Genomic DNA, 18,876 nt, shown 5'->3' with positions numbered 1-18,876 from the left:
GTACACAAAAATTAACACAATGGTCAATGTCCGAGTCATAGTTGTTAGAGTATAAAAAAAAATTGTATTCCATGTCCAATATAACATGACTATTGTTAAACTAGTTTCATTAATATAATGATTAGGCTGCTAAATTTTAGCTTTCTTTTTGCTTACAGGTGAATTAATGAGCAGGATTCCCATTAATAACAGAAGACATCTTGGAAAGGTCCTTGTTCTCTGAGCATCTGAGTGTACCAAAAAAACTCACCTACAAGTCATATATACTAGAGTGATCAATTCTTCTGTATAGCAGTTAACTTCACTTCTGAATAGGAGAACCTTTCTACAACTAATTTGTTGTAAAACACATGATGAATCTAAAAGAAGAGAAGCCCTATCTGTGCTCTGAATGTGACAAAACATTTTCATGTAAATCAAACCTTATTGTTCATCAGAGGATTCACACAGGAGAGAAACCATTTAAATGTTCTGAATGTAGCAAGTGTTTTACCCACATGTCAACTCTTGTTGAACATCAGAGGACTCACACAGGAGAGAAGCCATTTAAATGCTTTGAATGTAGCAAGTGTTTTAGCCACAGAGGAAGTCTTGTACGACATCAGATGATTCACAATGGAGAAAAACCATTTAAATGTTCTGAATGTAGCAAGTGTTTTACCCAGAAATCAAGCCTGGATAAACATCAGAGGATTCACACAGGAGAGAAACCATTTAAATGCCCTGAATGTAGCAAATGTTTTACCCTGAAAACAAATCTTGTAAAACATCAGATGATTCACACAGGGCAGAAGCCATTTAAATGCTTTGAATGTAGCAAGTGTTTTAGCCACAGAGGAAGTCTTGTACGACATCAGATGATTCACAATGGAGAGAAACCATTTAAATGTTCTGAATGTAGCAAGTGTTTTACCCAGAAATCAAGCCTGGATAAACATCAGAGGATTCACACAGGAGAGAAACCATTTAAATGCCCTGAATGTAGCAAATGTTTTACCCTGAAAACAAATCTTGTAAAACATCAGATGATTCACACAGGGCAGAAGCCATTTAAATGCTTTGAATGTAACAAGTGTTTTATCCAGAAATCGCATCTTGTTAGACATCAGAGGATTCACAGAGGATATAAACCATAAAAGACTAGAGCTGTCTGGTTATTGGACTTGGGGACATCTTTCCACCTGGCATGTTACTCCTGATATGAACTAAAGCTCTATATAACTAAATCTAGATAATAATGACGTGTCAGCCCTTGTTAATCTCTGTAATATACGGCTGTTCTGCTCATGCAAGTGCTGGGAGCTGAGTCTCAGCAGCTCTTCTCAGTACTATTGATCTATTGATCTATGTTATAGCCTCTACATTCTTTCCCTCATACTTTTCTATTACTGCCTTATCTCCCTCTGTTATAACAATTATATACTCAGAAAGAATTATTTGGCAAATGTTGAATGTAAAATACTGGCTGCTGTATCCTATAACAACCAATCAGATCATCACATTTGCTGGTTTTATGACACTGGACTGTTAATAGTTGATTTTTGGTTGCTATGGGTTACAGCACATCCTAGTTCTTCACACCATGTTATTAAATAATTCCCGGAAGGACATATTGTTTCCCAGGGTACCATCAAAAGTATTTTTTTATACTCTATAGTGATTGTCATCAGACAGCACTGACCTGTATATAGACTGAAGGACCATGTTCACACAATATCTGTAATTACCATTTATGTTACTTGCAGCTGTTTCTATCACACTGATGTTTAATAAAATCTGACATTGATAAATGTGGAGATTCTGTTTTTGATTGTGGAACTATTATCTATATTCAGTAGTATTGAGCACTGTACACTCTTCTACATTATAGATGATGTAACCAGGGGTGATAATTAGGTGATCATCCATGCTGACAGTATGACAACCAATAATGAAAACACAGCAAAGAACACATTAGTAACATACAGCAAATGTATTGGCTATCTGTTTTTTTGCCTAAACTGAAATATAAACACTGGGTCGGATTCATCATGGAACATAAATGCCGATTTTTTGCGTATAAACCGCTAACTTAATCTGCACATGCCCAGAACTGGACCATTCACAACTAAACGCAGCAATGTACAAAGAACATTTACTATAGGTTACGATTTCTTGGAGGGAACGGGGCAGGGAATGAGTGTGCTCCTTATTTTATTATTATTTTTACAGTAAGTGCCAAACACGTGTCAAGCTTTGGGAATCTCTCAGGTACTTGATTTTCAGCTGCATCTCTTGCTCCAGCTACAGGACTAGTTTTAGTCCTGATTACTAGTGATGACAGTCTCGTATGCATGATATAACATGTGTTTGTAATCAGGAGGAACTGTAAAAGTGTATTTTATGATTAGTAGACATTAAAAACATCCTAATAAATGAATTTCATTTGGGGAAAAAAAAAAAATACACTTTTTAATTTTTTTTTTATCATTAATGCCTATATTATTAGCAGGTGACATTAATTGAATAGGTCTTTCAGATCGGTTAATTGTTGCACTCGAGAGTCTGCAGAGCCGATTACTGGGAACTTTAAATTAAAGCGCACATTGCTTTCAGTTTGCATGACTTGATGAATCAGGCACATAATCATACTGACAATCAGCAATTGCTGAGTAAAAGAAAACATACCTAGTATTCCCTGCTAGCTGCTGTCTTTCCTTGTCTCCGGTCATCCAGAGCGACAACAACTCACTGTGTAAAGGTGGCTAATGAAGTAAACTTAACACACATTTATCCATTATATATATATATATATATATATACATATCCATCAGCTCTAATACCCTCAGACCACCTCCAGGGCATCGCATAAAATTACTGCCCTACTTGAGCTGCATTATTTGCATAAAAAAATAATAATTATTCTGTACCCAACACTCCCATATAGCAATGGCCATTATGGATAACCTTCCCATAAATCGTTCCAATTTTATGGACACGTTATGAGGGATTTTCTTATCGTTTCATTTCATTAACGTCCCACAACATTACTGAATGTGCTTGGATTAATCACTGCTTCTAATTTGATCTTTAGCTCTCGAAATTGAAGCCTCCATCACAGACTTATTTCATTTTAATACTTCTGACGACATTCCTCATCTTCATCATCATTGTTTATATATAGTTCACCACAGATACCATAGTGCTGGACAATCAGCTTACAAATATGACGTTCATCTTACAGATATGAGAAATGTGAATATAATAAACTTTTTAACATATACATAAATACATTTAAGTATAACAACATGTACATGGATACTCATGAGCTGGCATACGGCTAGTATGGATACAAGTATGAGTTCCATGTGTGAGAGTGAACAAACAGCAGAAGACTTTGCCATATCAAAGTCATGTGAGATTGACATACATGAGGTTTAGGGAATAAAGGACTCCTCCTATGATAGCTTACATTCTAGAGAGAGGGAGTAATGAGAGACAGTTGATGCAGGTAGGACATGAGTGAATGAGGTCGACAGAGGAAATAGTTGGAGTGGACATGATGGTCTAGGAGGGAGTGTGGTAGGCAAGCTTGCAGAGATGAGTTTTGAAAGGAATTCCATTGGTTGGAAGCAGATTGGAAGAAGTCTTAGAGATGGGAGTGGAACAAGGTTTAAAGAGCGAGAGAGAGTGGAAGGTCAGAAGTAGAGCTCTGTGGTTGAGCTGAGGTCTATCTCTTGATGTGGTCAGAGATGTTTGGAGGGGAAGAGTTTATCATGACAATCGGTTCTTACCACCAGGGATACTCTGAGAAGTACACAAAGCTACATTTGAGGTCTCTCACAAGGACAGCATCAATGCCCTAGAACAATTTCAACCTTAAAAATGTCAAATTTAGGGAACCAAATTAGATCACTGCTCATCCAGTCCTTCTCATGACCTATTTTTAACAGACGTTAACCTTAAAAATACACAGTAGCACTTCTATGATAAAGCAGTCCAAGCTTACTCCTTGTGAGTCAACAAGCTTAGATAAAAGAACGTTGCAGAAACTTGGATTCATCAAATTCCAACGAGGCATATTTACTGATCTCATAAAATAATCTTTGAATTTTGAGACTTTTATTCGTCGCTGTACAATTTACCTGTAATATGGATATTAGTAGTCACCTTGGCTTTATGTGTCTTATATAAAAGTATTATACTTCCACTGTGACACAATCCTCCAGCTGCACCCTCTAGTGGTCACTCACATTTATGTCATAATGACACTCTTCACATTATATGAGGGTTGTCAGCTACTTTTGGTTGCTTTCATATGCTTCACTTATGGGTTCTTTGCTCTGTTAGATTTGCCATTTATGCCCTTTCATGGCCACTCTGTTTCTAAAATTATTATTATCCTTTATTTATGAGGCACCACAGGGGTTCTGTAGTGTTGCCACATTTGGACTATGTTTGGGTGAGGGGGATAGAAAAGCAAATTTTTTGGAAACACAAATATGATGGTGCTGGCAGCAAAATACTGCAAGGCAGTGCTCTTGGGTAAGCTATTACTTTTTTAGCTCTCCCTCTGTGTAGTACATGATGTTTTCATTGCAAACCATATAAAAATCAATATATATAACATGTTCACCAACATTGCACATAAAAACATCTAACACCATTGTTTATCCCCCCAAACAGACTACACGCACCTGCTTGTTCTTCAGGGGCACAATCCCTCACAGAAGGTGGAGGAGTAGACGTTGGATTCGGAGCGGAGTTTCTTACAGGCGAATCTAGATGTATTAGAAAAAGCATAAAAAGCATAAAAAAGTATTTTGCAGCGACAATCATTTGAAATATATACAGTATATTTGAAAAATGTTTTTGGAAAAAACAAATAAATTTTTATAAAAAGTCACGTGTACTTGCATAACTGTTAGAGGACAAATTGCAAATAACTCACCAGCTGGTTGGCCAAATGAAGGTGCATCTGTATCCTGCACATTGACCCCCTCTACAATTTCCCGGGGCATATATCTCCCACAGCTTCTCCTCATATGTAGTGTATTCCACACAAAGTGGGGGATCCACCACCTGCTCGTCTTGCTGCCTTCCTTTCCTCAGCCATTTTTTCCTTAAGGCTCCTCTTTATATCTGAAAATCTTTTGCGGCAGTGAGCCACTGACCGTTTTAATGGCCCCACCGCGTTCACGGCCTCACATATTTAACCCCATAATTGATGACGCCACCTGAGCGGAGTACGGGCTGCCAGGTTCCCTAAAATTATTTTGTAGCAGGGAACAATATTGTGCACTAACACAATTCTCGTCATGACAAAATCTCACATTCCTCCCTGACTTCGTCTTCCTGCATTGACCTGTCTCCTCTAACCCTCTCTCACCTTCCTCTGTCCCCTCCATCTCCATCTCCCTCTCCTCTCCCTCTGCCCCCCTCTTATCACTGGCCATAATGTCCAGTAAGACACAAAAAGGTGACCGTGATCATTAGACAGTAGCAGATACTTTGTATCCATGTGCAGGAGATTCCAATAAATAGTGTTTGGCTGTACCCATAGAGGGAATATTGATCTGCCTCCTTCATCCTGTTATCTCTAAATCTATCACCGTGAGGTGAAGTATATCGGCCAGAGGAGGTAAAGTCTATAATAAATGCTACCACCAAGATGTCTATGCTCTCTGTGGAGGAAGCAGGGTGACCCCACTGGTAAACTACAAAAAACAAATTCTTCACACCCCCTTTCTTCTGTATAACCGCAAAATATTCATACACTGTGCAGTAGTGTAACAACTTGGTGTAAGAACGCAGGATTATACAAATTTGTTTATAAGGAACATAATACATGGGATATTGTGTGGTAAAAGTTAGTTATCTGCGTAATTCAATGTTTATATTTTCATATTATCTACCAAGGGGTTTCTGAAAATGCAGCCAGGTGTGAGCCATAGATAATATGAGCTTATTGTTTAATGACTGGCACATAACAAGCATTCCAGCTTATGTGGGTTGGGAGGCAGTTTGATTATGTTCTCAGTGAGTCCTATTGTGTAGGGACAGATAGGACAAGCAGAGCCCCAAATCAGCCCAGAGCACCATCATAGCACCATATAGATCACTATGGGGTAAATTACTACAGCAGGGTATACATCTAGGGTGTATACTGAGAGTGGGCTACTTCATTGGAAGGCTGAGCAGGAATTCAGGTTCTGTCAGTCTGTTCTTTCCATCATCGTTTTAGCCCGTGGTGTTAGTCAGTATGCCAGGCTGTGAGACACAGAACTGTTCCCTATTTCGACAGAGGACAATTGACTTGGTTGTTACCACAAATCACTGTCACAGACTGTATGGTTGCTAAATCCACAGATCAGTGATACAGACAATTAGCGGGTATTTCCCGGAGCCTTCTGTAAGCTTTGGGTTTATTTACTTCCTGGAATCTGGAACTATTCACTGTGTTGTGTGAGTTTTAAAATAAAAATCAACTTCTTTCACCCTTTTGGAGTTGTGCCCCAGTGATTAGAGAACCCACTGGTGGATACCATCCCTGGTATCTTTACACTGCTGAGAGATGTTTTCAGATGAAGGACACATTAAATTCATGTGCTCCCTCATGTTTGTGGTTCTCCCAGGGAAAATAGATGTGAGAGGGAAGGAGAGTGTGATGTGAATATAATATACAAGTGGTGCTAATATGTAAATCTACTGTATGTTATTAAGGATATTAGTTGTCATCTTGGATTTATATGTCTTGTATAAAAGTATCCTGCTTTCAGCATTGTGCCCTTATATTGTTGTGGATCACCTTGGTGACTTCTAATGTCCTTATGACTTACAGTAGAGGGTGCATGATCCTATATATGTGCAGAATGTTATGCAGCTGAATATGATAACCTCAGTCCTATGCATCCAAGTAACTTTACACAATCCACTAGCTGCACCCTCTAGTGGTCACTCACATTTATGTTATAACGGCCCTTTTCAGCTGAGTGTAGTCGCTATAATTTACATTACATTTATTAGTTATGCTCTTTCATGGTCACTATTTATTTTCAATTATTATGATCTTTTATTTATAAGGCACCACAACTTTTCTGTAGCATTGCACACAGGAGGTTAGAACATACAACACTATGACAAAACGACAAGTAAAAAAGTGACAAGATTATGTAAATTTAAACAACAAAACAACATAAATATATATGTAAAACACTAGGAGAGACCGCTCTGCTCATGAGAGCTGACATTCTAGAGGGGATGGGTGGATATAGAGTGGGTGAAACAGAGTGGGGTGAGTACAGGTGGAGAATGCGGAGATGGGAGAGTTAGGAGGGGGGCTGGTAGGATTGAATGAAAACATGAGTTTTAAGGAACGCTTGAAGGCTTTGACACTGATTAATGTCTGATTGGGAGCGGGGATGTGTTCCAGAGGTTGGGAACAGCACAAGAGAAATCCTGATGGTGGGAGTGGGAAGAGATAATCAGTACTGAGGTTGGGCTGCTGTTATTGGCTGAGTGGAGCAGGTGGGAGGGAGTGTGAGGAAATGAGGTTGGATATGTAGTGCGGAGAGAAGTGTTTGAGGGCTTTGTAGGTAAGGAGTATGAATTATATTCTGAAGCGGAACTGTCTACTGTGAGTGAGACCAGGGGAGAGGTAATAGGACACAGGAGAGGTGGGGGAAGCAGGACGGATAGCCTTACATCACTTAATATATATATTATACCATATATTATATATTATACACATAACAAGGGCAGCAACACTCACTTGTATCTTGTACAGATCCGGGGCAGAGGCAGGGAGCATAATATAGTATATTACAAGCACACCAACACTCAGAATGAGCACAAAATAATATTTATTAGGTTAATCCATTTGAGAAAACAATTTAATCCAGAGGTCGTCCTTATGTCACTTGTTGTGTCATAAAATGTGTACATTTTATTTAATCAAAGTAGCTTCTCATGTAAACCTCCCTGACTTGTAAATAAGATATAAATATTGTTAAGGTCACTGACTACAAAGGAAAAATGTAATTAGACTTCAGCAGGTGGTAAAATCTTCTAATTAGATCCTCCTTTTCTCCATTTGCCCCTTTTTGTGGACTTTTGTATCAACTCGTTACTCAGTTGGATTAACCTAATAACTATGATTTTGTGCTCATTCTGAGTGTTGTCCTGCTTGTAATATACAGGATCTATTTACATAAACACAGGATCCTCTGCACTCACCAACGACATTATTAATCCTATTCAAGCTGTAATCTGTATCGAAAAACAGGGAATGTCAATTCCACATATTATAATACATGGTAAGATGACCAACTCACACCTAACTCTGCCCTTTCTGGACAGTTCCTACACTAAATATAAACATACATCACTGTGCTAAACATATTACCATAATCATTGTAGATTTATATGTGTGAGTTATGTCTAATTTTTTATTGTGAATCATATAGAAATCAGAGTTGCTGCTGATATGTAGAACAGATCTATCTGCTCACACCCTCTACATAGACAATAGGTGAATACTAAACATAACGTCCATTTGTTGACATAACAGGATGTCAGAGACTGCAATGATCTAATTAGAAGATTTTACCATCTGCTGAGGTCTAATTAGAATTTTCCTTTGCAGTAAGTGACCTTAGGAATTATTATATCTTATTTACAAGTCAAAGAAGTTTACATGACAAAATAATAATGTACATTTGTAATATATGTACAACAATAATTTAGCTCTACCATAATCTTAAAATCCAACTTTTGTTGCACAATTACTTGAAATTTGGACCCAAATAGTTTCACAAACCAACCATTGATATATATATATATATATATATATATATATATATATATATATATATATATATATATATATATATATATATATCATGGTAATTATATAAACAAACGAATAAATAAATAAACATGATAATAAATATAGATTACCAATAATATATATTATTTAACAGTACTGTGGTGGAAAGTTATGTGTATTTTATCTATATATTCTCTGTAAATACTGCCTTTAGAGAATATCATGTGTGTAATATATCTATATATTCTCTATCAGTACTGTGATATCATGTGTGTAATATATCTATATATTCTCTATCAGTACTGTGGTATCATGTGTGTATTATATCTATATATTCTCTATCTGTACTGTGGTATCATGTGTGTAATATATCTATATATTATCTATCAGTACTGTGGTATCATGTGTGTAATATATCTATATATTATCTATCAGTACTGTGATATCATATGTGTAATAAATCTATATATTCTCTATCAGTACTGTGATATCATGTGTGTAATATATCTATATATTCTCTATCAGTACTGTGGTATCATGTGTGTAATATATATATATATTCTCTATCAGTACTGTGGCATCATGTGTGTAATATATCTATATATTCTCTATCAGTATTGTGGTATCATGTGTGTAATATATCTATATATTCTCTATCAGTACTGTGATATCATATGTGTAATAGATCTATATATTCTCTATCAGTACTGTGGTATCATGTGTGTAATATATCTATATATTCTCTATCAGTATTGTGATATCATGTGTGTAATATATATATATTCTCTATCAGTACTGTGGCATCATGTGTGTAATATATCTATATATATTCTCTATCAGTATTGTGGTATCATGTGTGTAATATATCTATATATTCTCTATCAGTACTGTGGTATAATGAGTGTAATATATCTATATATTCTCTATCAGTACTGTGGTGTCATATGTGTAATATATCTATATATTCTCTATCATTACTGTGGTATCATATGTGTAATATATCTATATATTCTCTATCAGTACTGTGATATCATGTGTGTAATATATCTATATATTCTCTATCAGTACTGTGGTATAATGAGTGTAATATATCTATATATTCTCTATCAGTACTGTGGTGTCATATGTGTAATATATCTATATATTCTCTATCAGTATTGTGGTATCATGTGTGTAATATATCTATATATTCTTTATCAGTACTGTGATATCATGTGTGTAATATATCTATATATTCTCTATCAGTACTGTGGTATAATGAGTGTAATATATCTATATATTCTCTATCAGTACTGTGGTGTCATATGTGTAATATATCTATATATTCTCTATCAGTACTGTGGTATCATATGTGTAATATATCTATATATTCTCTAACAGTACTGTGATATCATGTGTGTAATATATCTATATATTCTCTATCAGTACTGTGGTATAATGAGTGTAATATATCTATATATTCTCTATCAGTACTGTGGTGTCATATGTGTAATATATCTATATATTCTCTATCAGTACTGTGGTTTCATATGTGTAATATATCTATATATTCTCTATCAGTACTGTGGTATCATGTGTGTAATATATCTATATATTCTCTATCAGTATTGTGGTATCATGTGTGTAATATATCTATATATTCTCTATCAGTACTGTGGTATCTTGTAACACATCACAGGATTCACACAGGAGAGAAACCATTTAAATGCTCTGAATGTAGCAAGTGTTTTAGAGATAATCAGTTTGTGTTAAACATGAGAGGAGTCACACAGGAAAAAACAAACATTTAAATGTTCTGAATGTAGCAAGTGTTTTACCCAAAAATAAGATGTAGTAAAACATCACAGATCTTACACAGGGGAGAAACCATTTAAGTGCTCTGAATGTAATAAATGTTTTGCTAAAAATTAAAATCCTGATGCACATAGGAGATCTCACACAGGAGAGAAATCGTTTATATGCTCTGAATGTAGCAAATGTTTTACCCAAAGGTCAGATCTTGCTAAACATCAATAGATTCTCACAGGGGTGAAGGTGAGAAACCATTTAAATGGTCTGAATGTAGCAAGTGTTTAATTGAGAGTAAAGCACTTGTCACTCACTAGAGGATTTATACATGAAAGTGACCCTGAGGATCTGAATGTAGTATATGTATCAACATCATTCATTTATTTATATAGCGCCACTATTTCCAACAAGTTATCTCTATGTATCAAATAATATACAAACAGAGGATATATCATTTTTATATTTAAAATGTGGTAAGTGTTTTATATAACATCAAGGTCTTGTTAAATGTCAGATAAGACTAGAGTGGTCTAACAAGGGGACTTGGGGGCATTTTCCCTCTGGGATGGTCTAAGTGTAAAGAAATAAATCTGCAGTACACAATCACACAATGACAATAGGGCAGCCCTTGCAGAGCTCTGCATTATACTGCTGTCCTACTCATACATTACTTACATGATATAGAGAAGAAGAGAAAAAATGTCTCACTTTAAAACTTTGCCGTCCACTGATAGTCAGTATGGTGTAATTCCAGCATTTAGAGATACCACAGAGGTGCTGCAGAGACAAGCATAAGGGATTAGTCATTGTCCCTGAAATGTGCAGATGCAGAAAACGTTAAATATTGATAGATCATGTAAACAATATTATATTGGTGAGAATAATCAATACTATGCAGTGACTGGAAATATCAAAGGCAATGAGACTGGACTGTACAGTCAGAGGTGACGTTCTCTGTAAATGGCTAACTAGTTTATTTGTACAACTGAGTTGTACAATGCTGAATATGGATACTTGATGTTTTCTCTGTTTCATGCATTTAAAATGAAAATATACCCTGAGGCCTTTGTACTGGACACTGTATATGTTACATTATTTCTTGTTAAAATTGTAATTTTGGGTATTAGCCTTTAACCTGAGAATTTGTTTAATTCTTCTAGCCCTTTACTATGCCAAAGTATGTGCATCCAATTCTGTATTTCCTGCCTTCTATTTCGTTTTCATTTTAAGTATATTGTTACTATTACAGAAGGTCACAGTCTAATAACCTTGTTACTAATAAGTATTGTGACTGTTGTCATATTAAATTACATTTAATAACAATCTAAGATTTTCTTTTTTTTTAGTGAATTAAGTATTCAGTCTTAAATGATGTTCCCCACCCACCATTAAAATATCTCCCAGTCTAATAACCATTTACCAATAAGCACTGTGACTAATTGTTGTCATAATAAATTACATTTAGTAACATTCTGACTTTGTTCTCAGAATCATTTATGTCTCAAACAGTCTTTCTGTTTATAATGTTATATTTTTGCAAGTAATGTTTCAATGATAGTAAATTTGGATAAATTGTGTTTTGATTGTATTTTGGTATGTCTGTGAGCAGCTGAAGGCTTCTTAAGAGTGCTAGCTCTGGTACCAATCCTTGGTGCTGGTAACAGTCTTGTTTTTTAAAAGTGAGTGTGAGATAGATGTTTGTAGTTTACTCATCTATAGATAGAGAGAAGAGGCATCCGCACCAAAGACAAATTCTGTACCGCCTAGTGTATTATGTATATAATCTATTTTTGAGTATTTCCATGCACCTATATATACAATTTAATGTGTGGACTGATAACTCATCTCACATATATTTATTCTTCTATAACTAAGAGCTGCTCCCCAGAATTATTTTGGCCATAATGCATAAAGAAAAAGGGGAAAAAGATACTAATCAGGGCACTGTTTAACAGACTAAGATTGAAAAAAACATTTTGCTTAATTTATTTTATTAATAACATTTCATATCCTATGTGCTGGCCAATTAATAAGGTTTGAAAGTGAAATATTAAATTATAATGAGTTAGTGAAAAGTGATTGGTGCTTTGTACACGAAATAAAATTGGTAAAAATACATCTCATTAGATCCTCGTCAATTTATTTTGTTAACCTGTTATTATATTTATTCAAATTAATCTAACAATGTGATTCCACTTGAAATTAATTGTAGCAAAGTCGATAGAGGTTACTGCAGCACATAAATTATACTCCTGACACAGAGAGTCTGGACATAAGTCACAGGTGCCGGCATGATTATCAGTATCAGCGGACGGAGCTGGTGTCTGACCTGCAGTCAGTCTTTGCTGAAACACTGTTATCTTATGTAGCAGTGCGGAAATTAAAATCTTAGCTTCTTACAGTTCATTGAGCATTTTGCTTTATCCACTGACACCCAGGGCAGCTGTCACTTGTAGCCGATGGTTATGACAGATGAAGAGCAGAGATATGAAGGTAATTGGGTACAGTGTGTACACCTGAATCGACTGCTGATCAGGACTTCAGTAATTTATACAATCGTTAGAGACAACAAATTGACTAAAAGTTTTTGTAGTGTTTACCCAGCTTAAGTGTATTATCATTCTGGCGTAATTTAGATAGATATCATTAATAATCTGCCTTTACAAATCAGTTTATGTATATTTATATACTATTTGAACTATTGATACATTTGGACACCATTTACCTGCAACATATTTTGTTGTATGACTTTGAATAACTTTGTTAAATATTTGTATCTTGTTCCCCTAACCATCACTTATCATTGCTGAGGACAACACATACAGATCATCTCTCTCTTTGGTAATTGCAGCGCTTGAGCAATATCTTTTTTTACAGTACTATATTTTGTGTTAGTTCATTTTTAAGAATGAACAATATTAAAATGAGTTACTGCAGATATCTAAAACAGGTAATTCTGCTGACACTCTCTGCATAGACAATAGGTGAATACTTAACAATAGGTCCATTTGTTGACATAACAGGATGTCAGAGACTGCGAAGATCTAATTAGAATGCAAGATCCTGCCAATCTCTAATTAGAATTTCCCTTTGTAGTAAGTGACCATAGGAATGTTTATACCTCATTTACATGATTTACATGAGAGACCTGGAGACAAATAGTCTGAGAACATTCTGATCATCCCGGGAACTATTGAAGAGAGATGGGGAGGAATGACTATAAATAGGCAGTATCAGCCCAGTGTTAGTGAGTTGGTGGCTGGAGAGCTGGAAGGATGGAACAGTAAGAATGATCAGGAGGGAAAGAGATAGAAGGAGAAATCTTCAGAGTAAGGTAATTATATTATGCATAAGAATATACTGATATATACACAATCATTTGGAGATATTATGTTGTTGTTATATTTGTAAATGTGAGATATGCTTTTGTCAGAACATTGTTTATATAGTTAGTTTTATAACCAAACAGAATTATAATTATTAATGTACATTACTGTTACATTACTGATGATGATGATGATACTGTACATTGTATATTCTGCATTTGTTGTATCTATTAGTAAATATTGTATTGTAAATCAAAGCTGAGTATACATGTCTTGAACTTTAAATATGCCGATAATAGACTGTACATTATATGTAAGTACATTCATATATGGTTGGCAGTGTAGTTAGATATTCATGAATATAAAAAAGAGAGAAAGACTGTCGCACTAATCACAGAAAGCTGTATCCTGGGCTATTTCATATCATTTATCTCATGTATACTAATGATTTTCATGTATATTTCCAGATCTTTGTTACTCAGGTGCTATCTTACACTTTCTTATGATAGGATAAAGAAAAAGAAGTTGTTCAGTAAGATGCACTATCAGCTTGTATGATTTTATCTATATGGGATATTCTCCAAAATAATAAATGCAAATTAACTTTTATTAGAATAGTTAAAAGAAAGAGTGAAATATAAAACCAATTATTATGTATATATAATTTTAAAATAAAATTTAATTTAAAAATTGCTATCTGCACCAAAACAATCCTCTATTTTGGTGTGTGGGATTATACTGAATATAGGATTGGAGGAATATAGTTGTTAATCCCACTTATCTCATTTGACATTTGTATCTGTAGTATAAAGTGGGTTTGAGATAATTATTGCTATATTTTTTCAATAATTAGTGCAATTCCATTTTCCTGTGAATGTTTGGCAGTTCCTCTATCTGGGATCAATGTTTCTATTTTATTCTTTCATTTATCCCATTTTGAGAAAACCATCCCTTCTAATAATACAGGGGGTTTATTCCTATCTGCCTGTATAATAACTATTCATATTATAATAAAGTATAATAAATTGTATAATAATGTATAATAACTATTCATGTTATAATAAAGTATAATAAACAGTATAATAATGTATAATAACTATTCATGTTATAATAAAGTAAAATAAATAGTATAATAATGTATAATAACTATTCATGTTATAATAAAGTATAATAAACAGTATAATAATGTATAATAACTATTCATGTTATAATAAAGTATAATAAACAATATAATAATGTATAATAAATATTCATGTTATAATAAAGTAAAATAAATAGTATAATAATGTATAATAACTATTCATGTTCATGAATAATCAAAAATATTAATATACATTTCTAATATATGTATAAATATATTGATGGACATTTCTAGGTTTTCACTTAACTCGTATGAGTCATATATTAAAGGGCAGAAATAATTTAGTTCTCCCATAATCTTATAAACCAAATTAGTTGCATAATCACTTTGGCTTACGTTGAATTTTTTATAGCATAAATTCTAAAAGTGTGTATATATATATATATATATATATATATATATATATGCCCTCAGTAGCAACTTTATCAGGTATAACTTTCTTCAACTGGTTTGGAGCACACAATAAGTTTCTGCCACATGATTGGCTGCCTCATTTTGAACACTTTTTCATCTTTAGTGTACTTATTCTGAATATTGGTCATAGGAGCGTCACCTAAAACTAAATATGTAAATTACTTTTGTAAAAGTAAAATAAATATGTTATCCATATCACATGTGTAAGTTGTAAAAAATTGAGGTCTATTTATTACATTTTGGGTTATTGTAATAAGTACACAGTTCAGTGTCAATACCACCTACAACCCAAGATTCCACAGCAGACTGAGAGCCAGAGATCTTGTTGCAGTTCAATAAATAAACTTACAATGGAAGGTGTGTTGTACAAATGGTGTCATCATACCCTGGTTTCAGTACATGATACAAAGAAATCACAGCAAGTTAATAACAAAGCAATGAAGAATCACCATTGTTTGATGGATCTACATTCTTGTCCATATATAGCAGCCGTGTTCATGGTCACATAGTTTATAACATTTAATAGCGTTGTACGGGCTATTCCCAAATTAAACAATAAATATACAAAAAAATACAAGTTTAAATACAAATCAGGTTGCACACTATGAATTGCATTTACTATTAAAACTTAATTCATAGTGAATTGGTAACTTGTACATAACCTCCTGTCTCGATATATATCACAGTGTTTTGTCTTATGTGGGTGCACAGATCTGATAAGTCTTCTCAATAAAAACAATGGTCAGTGACTTGGTCACATTTGTTAGTGTATAAAATATTTGAGTGTTTATTACACAATATAACACTACCACTGTTAACATAGATCCATTCATTGAATCATTATAAACATTTTATTTTCTCACAGGATTCCAACTAAAATCAAAAGACATCTCGGAAAGGACCTTGTCCTCTGAACTGCTGAGAGTTCCAGAAATAATCCTCATCCAAAAAGGAATAGACTACAGACACCAATTCTTCTTATCCTGTGGAAAATCTACAGAAGCTAATTTCATTTTTGAACAGAAAAAACCTTCTACAATTAAGTCATTGCTGATGAAATACATTATGAATCGTACAGGAGAGAAACCCTATCTGTGCTCTGAATGTTTCAAGTGTTTTACCAAAAGGTCAGATCTTGTAAAACATCAGAGGATTCACACTGGAGAGAAACCATTTAAATGCTCTGAATGTTCCAAGTGTTTTAACCTAAAGAAAATTCTTGTTGCACATATGAGGATTCACACAGGAGAGAAACCATTTAATTGCTCTGAATGTGGACAGTGTTTTACCCAAAAGTCAACTCTTGTTGCACATAAGAAGATTCACACAGCAGAGAAACCATTTCATTGCTCCGAATGTAGCAAGAGTTTTGCTAGAAAGTCACATCTTGTTGTTCATCAGATGATTCACACAGGAGAGAAACCATTTAATTGTTCTGATTGTTCCAAGTGTTTTTTCAAAAAGTCACATCTTGCAAGCCATCAGAGGATTCACACAGGAGAGAAACCATTTAAATGCTCACAATGTTTCAAGTGTTTTACCAAAAAGTCACACCTTGTTAGACATCAGAGGATTCACACAGGAGAGAAACCATTTAAATGCTCTGAATGTAGCAAGTGTTTTACCGAGAATTCAAGTCTTGTTGCACATCACAGGATTCACACAGGAGAGAAACCATTTAAATGCTCTGAATGTAGCAAGAGTTTTGCCCAATTGTCAACTCTTAAAAATCATCAAAGGATTCACACAAGAGAGAAATTATTTTAATGCTCTGAATGTCACAAGTATTTTATTTATATTTCAGCTCTTGTTGCACATCAGAACATTCACACCTAGGAGAAACCATTTAAATGCTTTGAATGTAGCAAGTGTTTTACCCACAAGTCAGCTCTAATTGAAAATCAGGTAATTCCCATAAAAAAAAAAACATTTAAATAGTCTGAATGCAGCAAGTGTTTAATTGAAAGGAAACCACTTGTCACTCACCAGAAGATACATGCATGAGAATTACCCTGAGGATCTGAATGTAGCATATATATCATAACCAAATTATCACTTTATATCTCCATAATATCCCTACACGGGATGTGCAATTATATTTTGAATGTGGAAAGTATTTCTTTTGCATCTCCTTATTATTTCCCTTATACCTTTCTATTACTGTCTTACCTCCCTCTGTTATGAGACCGATGTACTCAGAAAGGGTTATTTAGTAAAATGGTGCAAGTAAAGCCCTGGTTGCTGTATCCTATAACAATCAATCATAACACAATAGTTGTTGGTTTGATGACATCAGAGTGTTAATAGCTGATATCTGGTACCTATGTGTTATAGCACAGCCTTGTTCTTCACACCATGTTTTCCAATAAGCCTCAAGGAGAAAACATTGCTTCCCCGGCTACTTTTTTCGCAGTGATCCAAATCAGAAAGCGCTGACCTGTATATAGACTGAAGGACCATGTTCACACAATATCTGTAATTACCATTTATGTTACTGATAACACTTGATGTTAAATAAAAGCTGATATTAATAATGTGGAGATTTTGTTTTTGATTGTGGAACTTATATCTTTTTCAGGCCAAGAAAAGAATAGATAAACATCTCTAGGCGCTACCTTTATACAACCTTTAAACAAGGTGTAAAAAAAGTACATAGGACTAACATATCACAAGTCCAATATACATATAGACTTATGATTTATATGATTTACTGGACTTGTGATTTGTTAGTTCTATGTACTTTGTTCACACATTGTTTAAAGGAGATGTTTATCTATTCATTTCTTGGTCTCAGTTAATTAAGAGACATGACACTTATACCTTGCAGTTGGTAGATCATTAATCATTTTTGTGAGAATTGTTTCAGTAGAATGTTGGAGGCAGAAGTCTGATTCCAGAGAGTCAAGAATGGAGAGAGAGGAGAGAAAGTGAGACAGGTGTTTGCACATTAATTGCTCAAGCAGTTTCTAGGCAATGGGGAGGAGAGAGATAGGGGGGTAGTTGGAGAAAGAGGCTGGATTGACAGAGACACTATGTGGTAACTGGAGCTGCATTGTTTAGGACTGAAGTGAGTGTTTTGTTGTAGAAAGATGCATCCTTACTAGGGCAGGATAATACAGGCATAGGAGAAAATAAGTGTTGTAGTGACAATGTGATGTTGATTTGTTTAAAAGACTTTAGGTGTTTTTGGGTCCTTGTGGATTTGGGTGCAGGGGGGATGGGCATGAGGTAGGGTGAGCCTGAAGGAAAGAAGGTTGTGGTCAGAGAATGGGAAGGCTAAGTTGGTGAAACTAGAGCTGAAGCAGTAGCAGGAGAAGACAAGGTCAAGGGAGTATAAAAATTATAGTTAATTGTGGATTCCGTGCACAGGGCCATCAGTTCATGTCTGTATCTAACAGGGA

The 18,876-nt window shown here is 34.7% G+C and overlaps 1 protein-coding gene and 1 pseudogene across 1 annotated transcript; both read left to right on the top strand.

Moving 5' to 3' along the window:
- Nucleotides 1-353: 353 nt before the first annotated feature.
- On the top strand, nt 354-1,136 carry LOC142149658 (uncharacterized). Its single transcript, XM_075204972.1, has one exon. It carries the CDS (start codon nt 354-356, stop codon nt 1,134-1,136), a length of 783 nt encoding a protein of 260 aa, XP_075061073.1.
- A 2,443-nt stretch (nt 1,137-3,579) lies between these two features.
- On the top strand, nt 3,580-17,242 carry LOC142149656 (uncharacterized; annotated as a pseudogene).
- The last annotated feature ends 1,634 nt before the right edge of the window (nt 17,243-18,876 follow it).

Source organism: Mixophyes fleayi, chromosome 4, assembly GCF_038048845.1.
Source record: "Mixophyes fleayi isolate aMixFle1 chromosome 4, aMixFle1.hap1, whole genome shotgun sequence".
NCBI classification, from domain to species: Eukaryota; Metazoa; Chordata; class Amphibia; order Anura; family Limnodynastidae; genus Mixophyes; species Mixophyes fleayi.
This window is presented reverse-complemented; position numbering and strand designations above follow the sequence as displayed.